Raw genomic sequence first — 24,239 nt, forward strand, 5'->3', positions numbered from 1 at the left:
ACGCTTACTCCTTGGAAGGAAAGTTATGATCAACCTAGATAGCATATTCAAAAGCAGAGACATTACTTTGCCAACAAAGGTCCATCTAGTCAAGGTTATGGTTTTTCCAGTGGTCATGTATGGATGTGAGAGTTGGACTGTGAAGAAAGCTGAGTGCCAAAGAATTGATGCTTTTGAACTGTGGAGTTGGAGAAGACTCTTGAGAGTCCCTTGGACTGCAAGGAGATCCAACCAGTCCATTCTGAAGGAGATCAGCCCTGGGATTTCTTTGGAAGGAATGATGCTAAAGCTGAAACTCCAGTACTTCAGCCACCTCACGTGAAGAGTTGACTCACTGGAAAAGACTCTGATACTGGGAGGGATTGGGGGCAGGAGGAGAAGGGGACGACAGAGGATGAGATGGCTGGATGGCATCACCGACTCAATGGACGTGAGTTTGAGTGAACTCCAGGAGTTGGTGATAGACAGGGAGGCCTGGAGTGCTGCAATTCATGGGGTTGCAAGGAGTTGGACACGACTGAGCAACTGAACTGAATTGAACTAAACTGAAGCACAGAGAAAAGTATCAAAGATGATAGTTGACTGGAAATATATCTTTGAATAAAACTGTGAGATGACGCTTCTCAGGCCAAAGCACCTGGGAGCCTATTTCATCTCAGGCCTGTTTAGGGGCATTGCATGGGACCGGCCAAAGCACTGAAATATTTTCGCTGAAATGACACCTGGACATATCTGAGGAAATCAAAACCTGTGTGACCATAGGCTAGAAGTTGGAATCTCTGTGCTCTCACAGCATTTATTGGTAAGCACTTCTGCCTATAGCAGTGAGTCACACAGGAAGGAGAGGTAATATGGACTTCTTGTCTTGGGCTCTTGTTGAGCTGGCTGCCTCGAGGAGAGAGAAGCCTTCAGCAGACACGCAGGAGGGATAAGGTACAAGGAATATGGCACAGTGATGGTCTTGGGACAACGCATGACTAGAGATCTCTCCTTAGCACACACAGTTGTGTATCTCTTTTAGATTGTTGTTGTCATTTAGTCACTAAATGAGTGTCATTTAGTCATTAAAGTCATGTCCAACTCTTTTGCAATCCCATGAACTGCAGGACTTCCCATATGGCTCACTGGGTAAAAAAATCCACCTGCAATGCAGGAGATGCAGGCAGATGTGGGTTTAAACACCAGGGTGGGAAGACACCCTGGAGGAGGGCATGGCAACCCACTCCAGTATTCTTGCCTGGAGAATCCCATGGACAGAAGAGCCTGGTGGGCTACAGTCTACAGGATTACAAAGAGCTGGACATGACTGAAGTGACTGAGCCTGCATGAACTGTAGCCCCCCAGGTCCTTCTGTCCAGGATTTCCTAGGCAAGAATGGGTTTACCATTTCCTTCTGCAGGGGATCTTCCTGACCCAGGGATTAAACCTACATCTCCTGCATTGGCAGGCAGGTTCTTTACCACCAAGCCACCATGAAGAGTCCATTAATGTGCCACAGAAGAAAAACAAAATTATACTGAGAAACCTTCCTACCCTACCCCAAGCCAGGAACATCAGAATCTGGCTATCAGGTCAGGGACAGGGTGGTAGAGAGGAGGGCAGAGAATAAACAGACAAACAATTAGAAGCCAACCTCATTCCCTTGCCCACTGAAGGTCTCCAGCCCAAAGTTGCCCCAAGCTGTTCAGGGGAGATAACTTTCCATTACATCAGGTTCAGTTCAGTTCAGTTCAGTCGCGCAGTCATGTCCGACTCTTTGCGACCCCATGAACTGCAGCATGCTAGGCCTCCCTATCCATCACCAACTCCCGGAGTTCACTCAGACTCACGTCCGCCAAGTCAGTGATGCCATTCAGCCATCTCATCCTCTGTCGTCCCCTTCTCCTCCGGCCCCCAATCCTTCCCAGCATCAGAGTCTTTTCCAATGGGTCAACTCTTTGCATGAGGTGGTCAAACTACTGGAGTTTCAGCTTTAGCATCATTCCTTCCAAAGAAATCCCAGGGCTGATCTCCTTTATGGTTTGTATTACTGTTTTGCAGCATGCATACAAAACTCTGAACTAAATGCATGACTGTGATTTGAATGCACTGCAGGACTCTATTTCTAAAAATGAACCAAAGGTCCATGGGATCTGCCTGACTTTTTTTTCTGAAGTAGGGCAAGATTCCGCCACTGAATAAAAATTTTAAAAACTGTAGGACACTAAAATATAGTAACGTCTTGATCATGTTATGAACCATGCTTGTTCAACACAGTGGCTCATTCAATTCATAACAGAAGAGAAATGTGGGCATTTCTAAATACAGTGACTCACAACAACAGAGAACTTTGGGTGGGAAAGTAGAAACTGAGCTCAGGTCACCAACATGTAGCTAGGACAACAGCATAATTTTCTTACCAAATGTATGACAGAACTTCTCTTCTGACTTGGAAGAAATGTAGCTTAATCACTATAATCTCTTAGAGGATCATAAGAAAAGAATTGCTGCTCTGTTTCTGAATGTCCAACAAAACATTAAAACCTATGAGATTCCTCTTCAGTTTTGGAGTTCACGATCTACAGAGATGGTTAACTACATTATTTAAAGTGTTTTCTATTTTTTAAAAAGCAAATGACACATTCAAAAATGTTTCTAGAATTTATTTTTTCCTGTCTGCTCCCTACAATCTTGTTTTGTTCATGGATATTCTCAAATGATAGTGGAAACTCTATGCATAGAATATCCTCATGCTTGCTTAGAAAACCTGGTCTGTGGCTCTTGATTTAATTATGGAAAGGAATGGGGGAAAACGAACCCAGAGTTCTATTTTTGTGTATCCATGACACAGTTAATCTAAGATATGGCAGAGTTCTACAAATTCAAAAGACTTGAAAATGATTTATTTGCTATAATAAGAAGAAAACCATTTTTTCTTTAACTGAATTTCTTGTCCTTTGTGGCAGAAATCAAATGCCTCATATTACTGTAGCAGTTTTCCTCCTCACAATTTAATCTAGGACTTCTTAACCAAGGCTATTTCTATATTCAGCAAGATTACATACAAACTCGATTTTATGAATTATGTGAATGCTACTGCTGAGAAATTCTACTGGTAATATGACTATGCAAATGGACACTTCAGGTAAATTAAAGGCATAAAGGAGAAATTATAAATTGAAGAAATACATTATAAGGGTTTATTTATTTTAGGTCATTCATGTCAAAGCTAAAAACTATCTTTAGTAAGAATACAGATGAAAACTGCTGGATGGGCTAGGAAGAAGCAAATCATTCTAGGAGTATATACTTGCTGTGAATTGACTGAGTTCTTTATGGAGGGCGCCTGAGTAACACCACTATGCTGGACACTTTGCCAGTTATTCAGGAATTCAATACAGTTGCAGATGGGTCTATGATTAAACTAGATTTAGAAATCTAAATGACCATAGTCACCAAAGATTGATATGAAAACTGACTTATAAGTTGGGTTGGTTCTGAGTCTGAAGATTTAGGAACAATTTAATCAACTGATTTTCCTTGTTATATATGCTAATGGCTGATATATGGTTTAAAAGCAAACCTAAGTATGAACAATACTTCTTTCAGTAACATTCGGTTTCATAGTAGTAGCTGAATAGGCATGAAGTTTTATTTTATGATGATCCTAAGATAATGGTCTATCTGATAATTACTAAGTACAATTGCTAAATACATATTGAGTACAATGTTGTGGTAGATAGTGCAGTATCTACAGTGTCTTGGTTTACATTGTAACATCTCGCGATATTTTGAATAGAGTGTATTTTTGACCAAATAGTATATTTCTGATAGTTTAGATGGTAACAGATAACTATGGTCATTAAAACTGCTAGTCTATGTTCACAAAATCACAAGTGTTTATCTCAATATACCCAATTATATTTTGTTATCATTACAATCTTCCATCGTGAGAAATTTTCATTGGTCTACTGGAAGAGGCCCATATGGATATCTATTTTAACTTTAGAGGCATTATCCATCCTCAGTCGTGAAGCCAGAGGCAAGCCAGTGAAGTGAGACAAGAAGAAACATGCTCTCCTTGCACAGTGACTTTACCTTCTCTGAAATGGGAAGTTAGCATCTCCTCCACAAGCAGCGCCAGTACACTAGCTATACAAATCACTGCTATTGACAGTGGTAGGTAAGCAGCAGGTCACTACCTACTTTTACATCAATTCCTCAAATAAACTTTACCTTTTCCTAACTCTAACTTTTCCATGACTTCAGCTAATCTCAGTCTGTTAAAACTCTACCCAGCCTACAAAACCTGATACAAATTATTAGATATTCCCTAATAATATTTGCCAGAAACTACTATAATTTTTATTTTTATGTCCATAGCTTTTGCCTATGCTTGTCAAACCCTGTATTATATGGCTCTAAATTGATACATTTAATTTTAACACTCTGACAGTAGAATCCTTGAATACAAGGAAATGTTTCTAGATTTCAATGTAATCCCACAGTTTAAGGTTCTTCATATAATAGGGATTCAATAAATGTTTATTAAACATTAAATTAATACATTTGTTAAATCCTTAAAATTATACCCAATCTGTATAACAATGCATAATATCCTATGCCAAATTTGGGTTTTAAGCTTTTTTTTTTTATATAAAACTATTCCACAGTATCACTAAGAATGTGTTATGAAAATTATTCAATGCAAATATAAAGCAGTGTTATTAAGACTCAGAAATCTTGGGTTACTTTTATAATTGAAGAACATTATTTACAAACATTGTTTGCTTTATCATAGCCTGGCTAACCTAGAAATTTATGCGGTAACATTCTCTAGGCAAACTTACCTCTCACAATGATGTTGGTGGACTTTTTTGCAGGGTTTCCCACGTTATTATTGGCAATGCAGCTGTAAGTGCCAGCATCTTCTGAGGTGATGGCAGGTATGGTCAAGGTTCCTCCATTCAAAACAGTCTTTTCAGGCAGAGTCCCAAAGGATCTGACCCATGTGAGAGAGGGTGCAGGCTCTCCTCCTGTCGTGACACATACTAATGTTATGGCCTCTCCAGGATTTACAACAATAGGGTCATCCACCAAGAGTTTAATTGACGGAGATGCTAAAAGACAAACAAAAGAACACGCACCTATTTAGATCTACTAGAGCTAGACCTCAACAGTATGCTTTATATTTACACAGACAATTGAAATACTGTTCTCTTGTGCAAAACTCTTATTGTATTGATCACATTTAAACCATATAGAATGGTTATTTATTTTAATTATGTGGCGTAAACCTGTGGAATTTTACTAAGAATCTTACACATGGAGAGGGGAATTAAATTTTATGTATTCTTGAATTGTTCCACAATTAGAAAGATGAGAAGAATTAAAGTTTTAAAACAAAAATCCCTTTCTCTTTTAATGTTGACAACCACCATTTGTTTTTGTCCTTCCAGGTATAAATATTGTAGCTGTTTAGTTCTTGTATTTTCATGGTCAAGATCATCCTCAGGTCAAATGATACATATTTTGCAAACTGAACACAATCAAGTAAGGAAAAAGATTGCCAGAGGTTTTTACCAGGCAGTAGGCCTGGTTTTTCATCTTGAAAGGAATAACAAAATCATGTAATTTAAAGCATCTCCAATATTTCATCTCTAATCTCTGTTCAGAAAGTTTAGGCAATGTGAGTTCTCATAACCACTGTTTTAAAACTTAGAAGCAAATAAACTGCTTTTCAAAAAGAGTCACCAAACTATGATGGCCACTACTCCAACGTTTGGGTTATACTGATCTCCCTAGTGAAAGTAAGTTGTTTGAAAATTTTTATGTAAAAAAAAAATGTAGATAAATATCCATTCAATAAAAAAATGCTTTATTGCACACTTTTCATCACACAAAGTAGAAACTGCATAAAAATCTGTTCAGACACAGTACTTTCTTTTCTGCTTATATCACAGTGTCAGTCTATGTAGTACATTACTAAATAAGAACAGAGGAAATGCATTATGCTAATATTTGATTTCATACATTCAGAAATATTTGAGGCCAAATTTAAAGCTGAAATCTATCCATATTGGAATATAAAGTGTTCAACTGTACTGTGTAACTGCTTTTAGATATTAATTTCAGCTCAGAGTTGGAGAGTTTTTCTCAGAATGAAAGGTAAACTCCCTATGGGGTTCAGTATTCTGCCTTGATGGAATATATAAATATTCAAATGAATATATATATTCCACTATATATATATCTTGCCTTTGGGAACATAGGTGTGCCTTGAGGGCATTATACTAAGTGAGATAATTCAGAGACAGATCCCATATGACCTCACTCATACGTGGAGTATAAAAAAACAAAAAGCAAAGAAACGTACAAACAACCCCTGCCCCAAAAATGTAGATATAGAGAACAGAGTGTGATTACCAAAGGGAAAGGAGTATGGGAAGGGTGAAATAAGTAAATGATATCAACTGTATGGTGATAGACAGAAACAAAATTTTGGGTGGTGAGCTTGCTGTAGGGTATACAGAAGTAGAAATATAGTATTGTATATATGAAACTTATAGACTATTATAGGTCAGTGCTGCCTCAATAAAAAACAAATTTGAAAAGATGCCAGGGGAGAATAAGAAAACAATTCCATGTTACAATTATGGTTCTGTGTAATAGGCATAGTCACAGGCATAGTCATATAGGCATAGTCATAGGCCTGCTAAGTCACTTCAGTCGTGTCCGGCTCTGTGCGACCCCATAGACGGCAGCCCACCAGGCTCCCCCGTCCCTGGGATTCTCCAGGCAAGAACACTGGAGAGGGTTGCCATTTCCTTCTCCAATGCATGAAAGTGAAAAGTGAAAGGGAAGTTGCTCAGTTGTGTCCGACCCTTAGCATGGACTGCAGACTACCAGGCTTCTCCATCCATGGGATTTTCCAGGCAGGAGTACTGGAGTGGGGTGTCACTGTCTTCGACCTTTTTAAACATTGTTGGCCTTTCTAACATCATTGTAAGTAATATACAAGTTTTCAAAGTATTTAAATTGCCCTTCTGAGGTGCTGACTTTAAATTATAAAAATCTATGATTAAAAACCTGTTGGGAAAGTAACAAAATGAAAATCAGACAAAAGGCACTGCAGAGTTTGGTAGAAAAGAAAGTATTTAAAAATGCTATTTAATATTGCTAAACTGATAAAAAGATACTACTAATGAAATTTTAAAAATAGTATACTTATTTATTGACACAGCATTATGAAACAATAGTAGAAATTCTTACAGCCCAGTTTGAGGTAAACAGTATAATTTTACAAAGGTATTTAGTTAAAACAGAAGTCTAGAGAGTCCAATAGTTATATTAATAAGACTCATTTTTTTACACCATGTTTTAGTAAATTAAAAATCCCAAGGCCTAAGGACCATTAATATGTGTTTAGATTATAGAAACACACAATGGTGATATTAAGTCAAGAAATATTTGCCCCTGAAATTGACTTGTATAAGGATGAGTTGTTTTAAATATACTTGTATATTTTGAGGACACATAATAAAACATTTATTAATTTTGCTTTACAATTTTAATTTGGAAGTTGAAACTATTGTTTTTTCAAGATTCAGCATTTTTTTAGAGCCTTTAAAGTCTCAGGGAAAAGTGAATTGCAAGTGAATAGTATTATTTTAAACAGTGTTTTTAAACTCTTCAACCACATTGATTCCATGCACAGTTTCTTATTTTGTACTTACACAGGTAATTAGGGAACTAAGAAAGATTGATCTCATTGCATTAAATCATGTTCATGGCTGAGTGTTCTTTAAATGTCTATTGCATGCTTTGCTTGATCTACTCCATCATTAGATAAGAACAAATGTATAAAGCCATTGAGATCATCAGCTTCCTTATAACCGTGAGACAAGAGCATTAGTCAAAACCATATTGCAGGATCTAGACATCCAGTCATTCTTCACAGCAACATGTGAGAGACGGATTACTATTTGAAGTTCATTTTTAAGTTAATAAAGAAATGAAACACAGAAATTAAAAAGGGACAAGAGAAAAACACAGTGGATAGTACGTTAGTTTTTATTTGGAATGTTCATCAAACCAATGTAAAAAGTAGAAAAAGGTGAACTACACAAAGTAAACAAATGCAGTTTATCAAGTTAAGTGAAGAAGCATTGAATGGATGATGGATGAAACTAGTGGGAGGAGTGGGAGGGAGGGAATATATGTTTACATATAGCCGATTCACCTCATTGTATAACAAAAACTAACACAACATTGTAAAGCAACTGTACCCCAATTAAAAAATAAAATAAACATCACATATTATTTTAAACATGTTTATAGTTATCACCAAATGGTTCAAATTACATAAAAATTATTCCAATGAAATCCATTTTTAGCATGACACACAATACCAGCCATAAATTCTCTATGTACACAGCGCTCATAAATAAGTGCCCATCTGACTTTCAGAATGAGAATCTTGCCAGCACTCAATGATGGAGGGCATGGGTCATCATAGCAATTGTCTCAGAGACTTGACTCTTTCCTTAAGATGAGTATGTCAACATTCTAGCATGTTTGATATGCTCTGTGGGGCAAATACAGTAGATAGATAGATCTATAAATTATTGGTCCTGGGAGGGATGGGATGAAGTATAATGACAGGCAAACAAAGAGAAAGAAAGGAAAAAGAAAGGAAGGGAAAAGAAAGAGAGGAGAGACCAGTCTGTGGTTTTTATTTTTCAAAATCCTAAACCCTTTAATAACTAAACATGGAAAGTATATTTTAGGAAATCTCTCTGAGGAAGAGGAACACTTCCCAAGCTCTCTTCAGCTCCTCCCCTCCTGGCAAGCAAAAAGGAAAGTTTTTTTGAGTTGAGCAACAGTTACTTCAGTTTATCTGCAACAGAAAGAGGATTGGCTTCCTGGCTGTCACACCAAATCCCAAACATTAGTATATTCAAGAGCAAAGGGGATCTCTGTGTCCCTTCTTGGTTGAGGTCACTAAGTGTGACTGGCTAGACAGACATAGTGAGTCCATGGGGCAGACTCCAGGCCTCAGGGGAATAGCCCCAGCCCCAGATGATGGAATGGAAGAAGCAGAGAGATAGGTCAGAACTGAATGTGACAAGACAATTGGAATGAAGGAGATGTTAGGTGATCCATGCCCATCAGAGATCCAAGTCTCATGTCCCACAACATGGTAAAATAAAAGCAACCCCTAGAATTTAAACAAAATCTGGTGGAAATGGGAAATCCATTTTACCAATTTCTGAAATTATGGCAAAATAGATAGTTGAAATAAAAATGAAGTTAAATTATAGAATAATAAAGATATATTTCTTTCAAACCTGAGTTTGTAGGCAGGGATTCATACCCATTAATTTTAGTGAGTCAGTTCCTCATGAGGTCCTCTGGATGGGCAATACAAAGGTTTAGCTTGGGGTTAATTAAGAATACATTCTGTAGGAAGAAAATACTATTTTAGCCAAGGTCAATGACTTTTTTGGTGCTTTGTTTGGCTATTACCTAACATAATAGCTTGCTGAAGATAAACATTTCTTAAAAAAATGAAAACAATGCAATGATAATCATCTTATATTTTTAGAGATTTAGCCCTCCATGGATCTGGGCAATTTTTAAAAAGGAACTTAGATTTCTATCCCTGACTCTGATTAAATGCATGTGAAGTAGTTAACTATAGTAAAAGCTACCATTTGGATTGAGTTAGAAATACCCTAAGACATATAATTCCTTGATTGAAAGAAAATTGACTATTGAGTCACAGAGAAAAATCACAAGGAAGGAAGAACATAAAAACCAAACCAAAAAAAAAAAAAAAAAAACAAAACACCACCACCACCAAAACTCACAGGAAAGAACTACAATAAAAAAACCACAGCTAGGATGGTATTTGTCTTAGCTTGAATCCTCCCAAAAGCCAGTCCTGATATAAGTAGATCATTAGGGTGACGAACCCAGGAAGTATACTGAAGGAGTAGAGAAGAGATAAAGAAATGGAAAACATCCAGTAATGGAACAGGAATGAGTGGTGGTCACTGTGGGAAACTTGACTCCCTGCTGTTGGGAACCCTCTGAGAAACTAGAAAGAACACATCCTAGAACTTTCCCTCTGAAAAATGAGGAAGCTGACTGGGGTGTTTATCTACCAACCCCTGTCCCTCATTAGTTAAGGACTGTTCCATGGGTTTTAACTTTCCAACATTCTCCATTGTCTGAAAACATTGATTAGTCTAGAGAGAGTTTTCAGACAGAAGGACATGGAAAAGAAACTGTCAAAAGAAACAATAACCTCCAGAGCAAGGCAGTCACAGAGTCTCCTAGGGCACCCTTTCCATGTAAGTTCAATGATCAATAGTTGGCCACATGGAGATAATGTGAAAAGTATACAGAAAAAATAAGGAAGAAATCAGTGGTGAGTTGGGGCACATTTACTCATCAGGATATAAGCACAAAATAAAATGAGTAACAGCACGGCAAGAATAAAAGGAAGAGGAAGCAAAAATATATACAATTAACTTTCTGTTTCTTTTCCAAGGATCTACATTTTTCAAACTGAAAGAATATTTACATGCTAGACAAACCAAGTCCAGCTTCTAAATGGAGAGACATGCTATATATACAGATTTGAGGAACAAAATTTCTCTTGCAAAAAGAAGTCATTTAACTGAGATACAAGAATCACTATAGTTTTGTGCATTTCACTGAAATTCATTTTCAACAGACATTTCAATGAGCATTTCATATAATAAAAAATGAGAGAATATATTAGAAGTTGATTTGAAAATTCAAAATAATCCACCTATGTAGTTGAAATTATTATTCTAATATTATCATTATTGACAAGTTGATTGATTCGCATGAAGTCCAGGAATGATATATTACTAGGAAATTCTATAAAACAATGCTCCAGGATATGACAATATTTGAATAGTAATCATAAATAATCTCTATAGCATGAGAGAGCCTTTGCTACAGATATAGAAGCTAACAAGCATTTTTTTTTTTTTAATGTCCATAGGACAGATAGTCCTGCAAATGAATGAGAAAGCAGAGTAAATATGTTGCTTCATGGAACATAAAAGTTTCCTAAAAGAGACATACTGCATAATAACATCAGTTCTAAAAAGAGTTTCACTAGATAGGTTTTGTGTGATTGACAAAATATTATTTATTGTTTATTTTTATTGTTACTAGGAATAAACGCTTTTAGATATTGTTTGTTCTGCCCAGTATAACACTTTTCAACATAGTCATTTAATACGTATTTATTGACCACCTACTGTGTATTAAGGCCTGTGATAGGCACCTGGAATATAACAGTGGACAAAACAGCCAGAGCTCCTGCACTCAGTTTTACATCCTAATAGGACAAAAACCTGTTCTCTCTCATTGTCTTGAGTGACTTCACATATTTAAATCACCTCCTGTTCTCTGATTTTGTGTGCATTTGTTATTCTTGACCAGAATATTTATGCCATCACAAAACAATGAGTAAAGAAATTTGCCAATAGGTATTCTTCAGTGAAATCAGACTTTATAAATTATAACAGGTTTTATATATATCTGAATCTAGTTATTAAACAAGATAAACAGAAAAAAATAGAACTACAAATTGGTTTCCAAGGTGAGCAAAAGATACAAAAGATTAAGTCAAAGCTTATTTTAGTCAATAAGTTATGTTAATAGCTGGGGTACTAATATTTAATGGCCTGAAAAGTCTTTATAATATTTTTGAAACATGATGAGAAAAACATCATCACCACACACATCTCCGTCCTTTGGTGAACAATCCCTTACTGTTCCTTCCAACAGGTGAAAATGGCAAAACATGGTCTCATTCAATTTTATGAGAAGCTGAGTGTCATCTGCAGTTGCAGCTGAATCCTTGAGGGTCATCACTCATGGAAGGAAAATCCAAGCTATAAAGCACTTCCAACCAAGGGATCTGTTTTCCAGGGAATTTTCAGTTCTAGAAGATACCGGCTTTTTAGGGATAGGGCCAGTTTGCAAAGATGCCCTCCTCACAAAATCAGCATAATGTGAACTTGCTATTCCTGTTGCCTGGGAGTTTCTTCAACTGCTTATTCACCAGATAAACCACTTTATTATGGTCAAATGTCAATAAAATTTCTTTACCAAATTCCTAGTTTTTGTCCAAAGCAGTTGAATCCTTTCCTGCTTTGAATTATATAAACATAGCAGTTTATAATAGCTCTCCTTACAACATGCCCTGGTTTAGTTGCTCAGTTATGTCCAACTCAGCCACCTCATGGTCTGTAGCATGCCAGGTTTCCCTGTCCTTCACCATCTCCCAGAGCTTGCTCAAACTCATGTCCATTGCATTGGTGATACCATCAAGCCATCTGGCCCTCTGTTGTCCCCTTCTCTTCCTGCCTTCAATCTTTCCTGTATCAGGGTCTTTTCCAATGAGTCAGTTCTTTGCATCAGGCAGCCAAAGTATCGGAGCTTCAACTTCAGCATCAGTCCTTTCAATGAATATTCAGGATTGATTTTCTTTAGCATTAATTGGTTTGATCTCCTTGCATTCCAAGGGATTCTCAAGAGTTTTCTCCAACACCATGGTTCAAAAGTATCAGTTCTTCAGTGTTCAGCCTTTATGGTCCAACTCTCACATGCATACATGACTACAGGAAAAACCACAGCTTTGACTCTATGGAAATTTGTCAGCAAAGCAATGTCTCTGCTTTTTATATGCTGTCTAGATTGGTATTAGCTTTTCTTCCAAGGAGCAAATGTCTTTTAATTTCATGGCTGCAGTCACCATCTGCAGTGATTTTGGAGCCCAAGAAAATAAAGTCTCTCATTGTTTCCATTGTTTCCCCATGTATTTGCCATGAAGTGATGGACCAGATGCCAAGGTCTTTGCTTTTTGAATGCTGAATTTTAAGCCAACTTGTTCACTCTCCTCTTTCACCTTCATCAAAAGGCTCTTTAGCTCCTCTTTGCTTTCTGCTATATGATGGTGTCATCTGCATATCTGAGGTTATTGATGTTTCTCTCAGCAATCTTGATTCCCGCTTGTGCTTCATCCAGCCCAGCATTTCACATGATGTACTCTGCATATAAGTTAAATAAGCACAGTGACAATATACAGCCCTGACAAACTCCTTTCACAATTTGAACAAGTCCACTGTTCTATGTCCATTTTGAAATGTTGCTTCTTGACCTGTGTACAGGTTTCACAGGAGGCAGGTAAGGCAGTATGGTATTCCCATCTCTTTAATAATTTTCCAGTTTGTTGTGATTCACACAGTCAAGGCTTTAGCATAGTCAATGAAGCAGAGCTAGACATTTTTCTGGAATTCTCTTGCTTTTTTTATGATCCCACAGATGTTGGTAATTTGATCTCTGGTTCCTCTGCTTTTCTAAATCCAGCCTGAACATCTGAAAGATCTCAGTTCACACAATGTTGAAGCCTAGCTTGGAGAATTTTGTACATTACTTTGCTAGCATGCGAAATGAGTGCAACTGTGTGGTAGTTTGAACATCCTAGCCACATACCCAAGCCACCATTAGAATATTTACCTTCCCCTTTCACTCTGAAATATTTAAGAATTGAATTATCTGTGAAGAAGGTGATGGTTTTCATATTTGTAACAAAAACACTCACAAAATTGTTTGCAAAGAACTGTGAGCTCAATAAAGTTTTATTGAAAAAAAATGCTGAATTTAAAGATTAGAGAACAGGAGCTCCACATAAGACCTATTTGTCATAAACTGAACCTGCCAAAAAAAAAATCAACACAAAAAACTCAGGATTTCATGAACCTTTCATTAAAAAGTACTAGTTATGAAGACCTTTCAGGTTTTTCATTGTTTAACCCATCTAAAATAGCCATGCTTTATGTCACTAACAAGATGATAGCAAAGACTTTCTCTATCAAAATTTAGAGTACCACTCACAAAAATAATTACAGCATATTATTTATACTTCTTTGAACTTAATTTTTTGCTCAGTTTCAGCAAACATATTACTATTAATAAACCATCAGATTAAATCAAATTATGTCCCTGATACCAAAACTAGAGGCATAAGCCATTTGTCATAAGAGGACAGCATGTGAGTAATTCAACATAGAATTTTAAAAAATCAGTTAAGATTTAAGGTTCTTCCTTAAGAATGATATAGCAGCGGAACAGATAAAAACATCACCTAAAACCATCTGGTGTTGGTCTCCTAGCTATACTTTTTGAGCCCTCATTAGTGTAGCAAAGAAAACAAGACAATAAAATTCTGCTTTGGCTATCACAGCTGCTGAAATGGAGGCAGCTGGCCTTTCTACAACCAGTGTTATAACATAGAGGGATTGTGCAAAAAGGTATTCTCTTATTAGTCAGTCTCTTGTTCCATCGTATTGGTCTTATAAAGATAAGATTTTTAAAATATTTTTAAATTAATTCTTGTACCTTTTTCTTTTTTAGGCTGCACTTGCACTGCACAGGCTTCCCTGATGGCGCAGACAGTGAAGCGTCTGACTGCAATGTGAGAGACCCAGGTTCGATCCCTGGGTCGGGATCCCCTGGAGAAGGCAATGGCACCCCACTCCAGTACTCTTGCCGGGAAAATCCCGTGGACAGAGGACCTGGTAGGCTATGGTCCATGGGGTCGCAAAGAGTCGGACACGACTAGGTGACTTCACTTGCACTCCACGGCATGTGGATCTTAGTTCCCACACCAGGGATTGAACCCACGCCACCTGAACTGGAAGTCTTAACCACTGGACCCCCATGGAAGTTTCATTTTATAGTAATTTGGCTAATATGACTCATAGCTAATCTTAAAGAATAATGTTGAACAGACTTAACTCTGCTGGGACTCTATTTGCCTCTCCAGGGGAATTTGTTAGTTTCCAAAGTATCGCCCAGGCAAAATCTCTACTTGATTAGGAAAAAACCTTGGCATATAGTCTCCTAATCTTATGACATATCTGTACTCAGATTACTCAAATATCTAAATTGGTTCCAAGAGACAGCAAAGGTTAGAAATCACATCATGAGCTTAATTAGCCAGGTCATTGATAGCAACTAAATAAACTGATGGCAAACAAAGGAATAACCTATGTTTTATTTAAATACAAACTGTTAATTTAACATATATCTATTAAGAGCCAACTGTGTGTCAGACTGTTCTAGGCACTGGAAGTAACAGGAAAAAACAGACAAAAATCCTGCCCAAGGTGTTTGCAATTAGATGGAGACAATCACAGCCCTTAATATGCTCCAGGCACTCTTCAATCACTTTTACACATATTTTTAATGTAATTTTACGAGATGACTAGTATTATTAACTATTTTACTTATTACCAATCTGAGAAACAGTGTAGATAAGTTTGCCATGGCAACATACATAGTGAATGGCTCCAGAGCTGAGATTCTAATCTAGTCAGTCTCACTTCAGATGGATAAACACAGTAAATAAACTCCAGAGTGAAATAAAGTTAATAATTCTCAAGTTCTAATTAAATTCCTGGTGATATTTATGCCAGAGGAAGAATTAATTCTGCTGCTCTAATAGAAGGGATAACATTAATATCATCCATTATAATAAAGCCTAAGGAAGGAAAAAATAGACATAGTTTGCTTGTCAGGCTTATAGAAATCTCTATCATTTATAAGAGAAGAAAAAAAGGTCTTGTAAACCCCCTAAGGCATGATTTAAAAGCCAAAATTCTGAAGTGATGGTAAAACAGGCTCTTAGGCCATTGCTCAGTGTTTGCACTTCAGGGCTTAGTTATTTAAGTTCTCAGACTTCATAAGGTAAGGAGGAGAAATTTCAACACAGAAAGGATTCCTGAGACAGGAAAATGGAGAACAGTGTAGGTGACAACATGCCACTAAGAAAAGAGTAAGAAAAACAAGTGTAAAAAAAAATAGCATATCTTGATTGCTGAATTGGGTCACAACTCAAAGACTCATGGCACTTGCATCATGGGTACCTCGGCCCTTACCAAGTATCTATTACAACCTTCTAGCTGGAATTTCTGCTGCAGCCTGAAAATGCTGGAGTGAGGAGTCTAATTCTAGGAGATGAGAGGTGCTTCAATAAATAAAGGCCTGCCCTGGGAAACGTAAGCACTGTGTACATTTTCACTTACAAAGGGCAAAATATGTTTTTAGGAGATGTTCTCCTTTCAAGTACACAACAATGAACTATTATTTACTTTGTGCTTACATTGATATTCTTTCCCCATGGTTAATTAAATGAAAAAGAAAGGAAAAGAGAGGCTGAATCAGAGCATAGTTTGTTAAAAATGAATGTGCCAAAGAAGAGGGATTTGATTCCAAGTTTTGTGTATGGTTAGGAGCCAATTTATTGGACTAAATTACAAAACCACAAATTTGTGGTTTGCACTTCAGAAAAATGACAATTTGACACTCTAGACCTTGTAATAGATGTCAGTACTGTATCATGTTGACACACTGTAAATACTAACTGCTGTTTAAGAATTTTATTAGAGACCTAATTCCAACATGAGTCAATCTAGGCCTATTAAAATAGTTATGTTTCTTATCTTGGGATTTCAGACATTCAGAGTACTTTTAAATATACTGTTGTCATATTCTGGGACAATGCAGCTATATTATAAGGGAGGTATTTCTTTTTTTGAATAAGATAATACTCTAGTGTAACATATGTGAAGGAACTAAAAAAGCTGCACAAAATAAAATGTTGCTTAAGGAAAGACTAAAAGCCAATAAAACTTTAAAAATATGATTTTAATAAAGGATAAAACATTTACGGAATCACCTCCGAATTCAAATCCTCTCGACACATGAGAAATGCATGCACAAAAAATGTCCTGCTGATACTGTATTTCTCAAAGCTACTGAAAATATAATTTTCCCTCTCTAGTTCCAACGTGTTCAACATAGATTTTGTTAAACCCATATTTCCCATTCTGCATGATTAATATTCACTAATGAAATATCTTTACAGAGGAAACAAATACTATTTATTTGCAATGTCGAATTATGCTTTGTTTTTCTTCATCTTAATATTGATATGTATTGAATTGCCTATTAAACTCTCCAGTGACTTGAGAATTAAATCCATATTACATATTCTTTGACTGTGGATCTGTATGCATATAATAATGCCTTTCTAAACCTGTTCATATTTAACATTTGCCTTAAACACACTAAACAATGCTTAGTGCGCAGATAGTTACATAGTCACTGAATTTTCAGGTTCTCTGAAATCTAGTTATTATTTTGCTGTGTGGTCCACACTGTCATAACTCTATATGGATATCATATCTGATTGCTGTTTCCTTATGGTTCCAAAATGAAAAAGGCATAAACATTACAATTTTCAACAGGTTGAGCTAATTCTAATCCTGTAAACAAGATGCAGTGAGGCAGAACTTTAGTTATTAAGTATTCATGATCAACACCAAGAGAAATAGAAAAATACAGTTAAGAATAGAAGGAGTTTTGCTTCTTTCCACCCATTTCGTACCTCTCAGACAGTTATCTTAGTAGATTCAATTCCAGGGAATTGAAGCCTATATCACACTATTTGTTTATCTAACCGCTTGTTCATTTACTTCCTGTTGTGTTTTTCCTTCAACTTTGAAAATATATATTTTAATTTGTACTTAATATGTAATAATCATTTTGAAAAAATTTCTTATTTATGGTTACCTATTAAGTCAAACTGTATGAAATTGCCTATATTTTCCCATTTTAGAACTATAAACTATTTTTGGTAAAACAAAGCAAACCTGTCTTGCCAGATTCCACTAAAGACAAACTACTACCTACTAGTATTTTACTTGACTGACTAAAAATTCTGCTTCTTGCTTGGCTGTGCACAACGTTGCAATGCAAAATCAAAATGCAGCTTAAGAGTAGCTTCATACAAGTGTCACATCTACTAATGCCAAAAAATTGTACACCCTGTTCCTTGATAATTTTCATTTTTGTCAAAGCAGGGAAATAGGTACCATTAACTGAGGAAATCAGTCCTGGGTGTTCATTGGAAGGACTGATGTTGAAGCTGATGCAAACAGCTAAGTCATTTGAAAAGACCCTGATGTTGGGAAAGATTGAGGGCAGGAGAAGGGGACGACAGAGGATGAGATGGTTGGATGGCATCACTGACTGAATGGACATGAGTTTGGGTAAACTCCGGGAGTTGGTGATGGACAGGGAGGCCTGGTATGGTGTGTTCATGGGGTCGCACAGAGTCGGACATGACTGAGCGACTGAACTGAACTGAACTGAACGAGAGGACAAGGCTGCTGCTGCTGCTGCTGCTAAATCGCTTCAGTCGTGTCTGACTCTGTGCGACCCCATAGGCGGCAGCCCACCAGGCTCCGCCATCCCTGGGATTCTCCAGACAAGAACACTGGAGTGGGTTGCCATTTCCTCCATAAATTTCTAGTACAAAGTGTGTCTATCAGAAATCAATAATGTTGACTTTACCACACAATCACTCAATAGTATGTGATTGAAGGGTTCAGTAAATAAGAAAAAAGAAAGTCACTAGTACAATATACCAAGTAAGGAAGAGTGACTAAAAGGAGCTGAAAGAAAGAAATACTGCTCAAAACATGAACTAAGACATAATACTAAACAACTGGACATACCTATTTTCTATAGCAACAGAACAGTAGCAAGAAAATAAAGAAGAGTATGTTGTTATCAGAAAAAAAAAAAGTGTTTCCTAGAACAGATGTTGCAAAAAAATGAAATGTAGGGAAAAGCCAAAATCACTGTGATGCTCTGGAATTAAGTGCCCCAAGAGCAAACCAAAAGTACAAGCTGCATCTAGACTTACAGTCAAAGTCTAGACTTAAAGTCAAATTTCTGATCAACTAACATTATGCTCCAGTTCATCTCTCTCATTTTAGTCCCAGTAATGACTGTGCCAAAGCCTTTGACTGTGTGGATCACAATCAACTGTGGAAAATTCTGAAAGAGGTGGGAATACCAGACCACCTCACCTGCCTCTTGAGAAACCTATATGCAGGTCAGGAAGCAACAGTTAGAACTGGACATGGAACAACAGACTGGTTCCAAATCGGGAAAGCAGTACATCAAGGCTGTATATTGTCACCCTGCTTATTTAACATATATGCAGAGTACATCATGAGAAACGCTGGGTTAGAAGAAGCACAAGCTGGAATCAAGATTGCTGGGAGAAATATCAATAACCTCAGATATGCAGATGACACCAAAGTGAAGAGGAACTAAAAAGTCTCTTGATGAAAGTAAAGGGGAGAGTGAAAAAGTTGGCTTAAGGCTCAACATTCAGAAAACGAAGATCATGGCATCTGGTCCCATCACTTCATGGGAAACAGATGTGGAAACAGTGTCAGACTTCATTTTTGGGGGCTCCAAAATCACTGCAGATGGTGACTGCAGCCATGAAGTTAAAAGATGCTTACTCCTTTTAAGCAAAGTTATGACCAACCTAGATATCATATTGAAAAGCAGAGACATTACTTTGTCAACAAAGTTCCGTCTAGGCAAGGCTATGGTTTTTCCTGTGGTCATATATGGATGTGAGAGTTGGACTGTGAAGAAAGCTGAGAGCCTAAGAACTGATGCTTTTGAACTGTAGTGTTGAAGAAGACTCTTGAGAGTCCCTTGGACTGTAAGATCCAACCAGTCCATTCTGAAGGAGATCAGCCCTGGGATTTCTTTGGAAGGAATGATGCTAAAGCTGAAACTCCAGCACTTTGGCCACCTCATGTGAAGAGCTGACTCATTGGAAAAGACCCTGATGCTGGGAGGGATTGGGGGCAGGAGGAGAAGGGGATGACAGAGGATGAGATGGCTGGATGGCATCACTGACTCAATGGACGTGAGTCTGAGTGAACTCCAGAAGTTGGTGATGGACAGGATGTCCTGGTGTGCTGCGATTCATGGGGATGCAACGAATCGGACATAACTGAGCAACTGAACTAACTGAACTGAACTGAACAATACATAAGATATTCTACTCTCAGGATATGGAATACTGTGTGGATTTTCTTAATTTTCAAATTTAATTCAAAGCCTTTATGAACCAATGTGGATCTTTTAAATTATGTCTAGAAGTTGCTCAAATGACTGTATGAATTTGAGTAAACAATGGCCACAACACTAATCTTAGCCACACCACAGGATGTTAAATCCTATGAGAAGTGTGGTTAAGGTCAGAAGTCCTTAAAAAAACAAATATAATAGCATGACGTTTTAACAATAATATGTGTATTTCATCATACCAGAATATCAGTGGAAAAAAAATGTCAGATCTTTATGGCACATTGCTTCCCTCAACAAAAGTTGTTTGCATTTTTCCTGTTCTTTAAAGTAGAAATTTTATTCTAGAAGTGTTCCCTGATGGGATAATAATCAATCCCTACTTTTTTTTTAAATTTACATTTACTTGGTACTGATTAGTATACTTGATTTTAAGAAAGGGTAGGAATATAAATTGTATTGATTTCTTCATTATGAAAGTAAGTACGTTACCAAAAGTTTTTATAAAATCTAGCAGGACTAATGTAAAAATTTACTCATTACTAATACATACATTAAGTTCAGTTCAGTTCAGTCACTCAGTCGTGTCCAACTCTTTGTGACCCCATGAATTCCAGCACTCCAGGCCTCCCTGTCCATCACTGTCTCCCTAAGTTCACTCAAACCCATGTCCATTGAGTTGGTGACGCCATCCAGCCATTTCATCCCCTTTTCCTCTTGCCCCACATCCCCCTCAGCATCAGTCTTTTCCAATGAGTCAACTTCCAATGAGTCAACTCTTCGCATGAGGTGGCCAAAGTATTGGAGTTTCAGCTTCAGCATCAGTCCCTCCAATGAACACCCAGGACTGATCTCCTTCAGAATGGACTGGTTGGATCTCCACAGTTCAAAAGCATCAATTCTTCGGCTCTCAGCTTTCTTCACAGTCCAACTCTCACATCCATACATGACCACTGGAATAACCATAGCTTTGACTAGGTGGACCTTTGTTGGCAAAGTAATGTCTCTGCTTTTCAATATGCTACCTAGGTTGATCATAACTTTTCTTAAAAGGAGTAAGCGTCTTTAATTTCATGACTGCAGTCACAATCTGCAGTGATTTTGGAGCCCCAAAAAATAAAGTCTGATACTGTTTCCACTGTTTCCCCATCTATTTCCCATGTAGTGATGGGACTATACCCCATGATCTTTGTTTTCTGAATGTTGAGCTTTAAGCCAACTTTTTCACTCTCCTCTTTCACTTTCATCAAGAGGCTTTTTAGTTCTTCTTCACTTTCTGCCATAGGGGTGGTATCATCTGCATATTTGAGGTTATTGATATTTCTCCCGGCAATCTTGATTCCAGCTTGTGCTTCTTCCAGCCCAGCATTTCTCATGATGTACTCTCCATATATGTTAAATAAGCAAGGTGACAATATACAGTCTTGACGTACTCTTTTTCCTATTTGGAACCAGTCTGTTGTTCCGTGTCCAGTTCTAACTGTTGCTTCCTGACCTGCATATAGGTTTCTCAAGAGGCAGGTGAGGTGGTCTGGTATTCCCACCTCTTTCAGAATTTTCCACAGTTGATTGTGATCCACACAGTCAAAGGCTTTGGCATAGTCAATAAAGCAGAAATAGATGTTTTTCTGGAACTCTCTTGCTTTTTGGTGATCCACCGGATGTTTGTAATTTGATCTCTGGTTCCTCCGCCTTTTCTAAAACCAGCTTGAACATCAGGAAGTTCACAGTTCATGTATTGCTGAAGCCTAGCTTGGAGAATTTTGAGCATTACTTTCTTAGCGTGCGAGATGAATGCAATTGTGCGGTAGTTTGAGCATTCTTTGACATTGCCTTTCTTTGGGATTGGAATGAAAACTGACCTTTTCCAGTCCTGTGGCCACTGCTGAGTTTTCCAAAGTTGCTGGGATATTGAATGTAGCACTTTGACAGCATCATCTTTCAGGATTTGAAATAGCTCAACTGGAATTCAATCACCTCCACTTGCTTTGTTCGTAGTGATGCTTTCTAAGGCTCTCTTGACTTCACACTCCAGGATGTCTGGCTCTAGGTGAGTGATCATACCATCGTGATTATCTTAGTCGTGAAGATCTTTTCTGTATAGGACTGAGGTTCGTGACATTATGCAGGATACAGGGATCAAGATCATCCCCATGGAAAAGAAAAGCAAAAAAAGCAAAATGGCTGTCTGGGGAGGCCTTACAAATAGCTGTGAAAAGAAGAGAAGTGAAAAGCAAAAGGAGAAAAGGAAAGATGTAAGCATCTGGAAAGATGTAAGCAAAAGGAAAGATGCAGCATTCCAAAGAATAGCAAGAAGAGATAAGAAAGCCTTCCTCAGCGATCAATGCAAAGAAATAGAGGAAAACCACAGAATGGGAAAGACTAAAGATCTTTTCAAGAAAATTAGAGATACCAAGGGAACATTTCATGCAAAGATAGGCTCGATAATGGACAGAAATGTTATGGATGTAACAGAAGCAGAAGATATTAAGAAGAGTTGGCAAGAATACACAGAAGAACTGTACAAATACACATATTAGTGATATGATATTTTGAGGCTTCCCAGGTGGCACTAGTGGTAAAGAATCCACCTGCCTATGTAGGAAACATGAGACACAGGTTCGATCCCTGGGTTGGGAAGGTCCCCTGGAGAAAGGCATGGCAACCCACTCCAGTATTCTTGCCTGGAGAATCCCATGGACAGAGGAGCCTGGTGGGCTACAGACCACACGATTGCAAAGAGTAGGATACAACTGAATCAACTTAGCACAGCACAGCTAAGTATGAAAATTTACATTTAATGAGTATATAATATTTGATATTCACTTATTTCTGTAACCATTGAAAAAGTTGGAATTTGTGATTTAATATTTCTGCTGAAAAGTACAAAGTAGTCTATTGTAACACTGATACTTTCAATAAGTAAAAAAGGACAACCAAAGGGCTAAATGAGATTTTGGAACTCCTCATTGATTTCTTCACAATGGTACTTTTAAAAAAATCTAACAACCATAATACCATAATACTTAGAACCCACCATTTTCCAGTCAATTTAAACACAGTATCATTTAATCTTCAGTTTGTGTAATAAGGTAAAGTTCTATGGGGAAATGTGTACTTTTAAATGTCTTAGAGCTGGAGGCAGGACAGTGACCAAGAATATATCTTCTCTTGAATGAGATGAAAACTTCTCTGCCAGTGACTTTTTATAAACAAAATATTGAGGGCTCAAGATTTGCAAAACTTTCGTCAAGTAGGTTCATGAGTTCCACAGGTTATTTGTTTGCTATTTTTCCTCAAATAGTAATGTAAGCCTTATGTATAAACGTACAACAGCAAATGAGGTATTAATCTTATCGAATTCTGCAAGCCTGAAACTTGCCTGCATGAATGATGGAGCTTAAGAGTAGCTGTGTACATATAGGCTGTATCTACTTCTTTGTAGCCATCTCTTTTCAACTAAATTTCCACTGATGTTAGTGTTACTATGCAAATAAAAAAGAAATCTGAGAGTAAATATTCTCTATCAATCGATTATCCACCCACAGCACGCTATCAACATGGCTTACCAAAAAGCAGGTTCAAAGAGTCGAAGGACTTGATCACACAACTGGGGAGAGTCAGGATCTACACTTTGGTTATTCTCAAAAATGCTTCTTTATGTAGAGCTGCTTAAGGTTGCATGTGAACCAGTGTTAACAACTGACATTAGACTCATATTCCACATGAGGGTAGGCTGCATGTGAATTAGATCATTAAGTGACCAATTATACTAGCTTGCTTGAGATTATAGGATGTGAGACTTTCATTGAGTCCAGGACAAACTGGGATGGTTGGAAACTCTCAAGATAGTTCACTGATATAATCTATTCTAGGATTTTGGGTAAAAAAAAAAAATATGGGATTAGTTACATGCACTTATGGAAATTATTGTATATCATCATGAGATCCAGTAATGTATTAAATGAACTTTGTCAGTGAATGATCATTAAAATATTCTAAACTACAAGTTGTACATGGAAGTTCAAAACCATATAAGAACCTTGGAGTGCATTTTCAGCAACTGAATTATTATCTATAATAATATATTTCTCATCAGTTTCACTAGAACAATAGAACCTTATTAAGTACTAAGCCAAGGTCTACAAATCTGCAATCTAAAATTAAAAATTAATTGTTCTAAAGTGTAAAAATTCTATTGCTTTGTTTTAGCATGATCTCACCCAACTTGCTGAAAGAAATAT

General features: G+C 37.2%; 1 protein-coding gene across 1 annotated transcript in view; it reads right to left on the minus strand.

Annotated features, from left to right (window-relative positions):
* The window catches only part of MDGA2 (MAM domain containing glycosylphosphatidylinositol anchor 2), a 918,782-nt gene that overhangs the window by 308,153 nt on the left and 586,390 nt on the right, over positions 1 to 24,239 (minus strand). The window contains exon 6 of the mRNA XM_052646754.1: positions 4,830 to 5,099. Within this exon, the coding sequence (XP_052502714.1) occupies positions 4,830 to 5,099 (270 nt within the window). The remainder of the gene's footprint in view (positions 1 to 4,829; positions 5,100 to 24,239) is intronic.

Source organism: Budorcas taxicolor, chromosome 10 (genome assembly GCF_023091745.1).
Source record: "Budorcas taxicolor isolate Tak-1 chromosome 10, Takin1.1, whole genome shotgun sequence".
In the NCBI taxonomy this organism is placed as follows: domain Eukaryota; kingdom Metazoa; phylum Chordata; class Mammalia; order Artiodactyla; family Bovidae; genus Budorcas; species Budorcas taxicolor.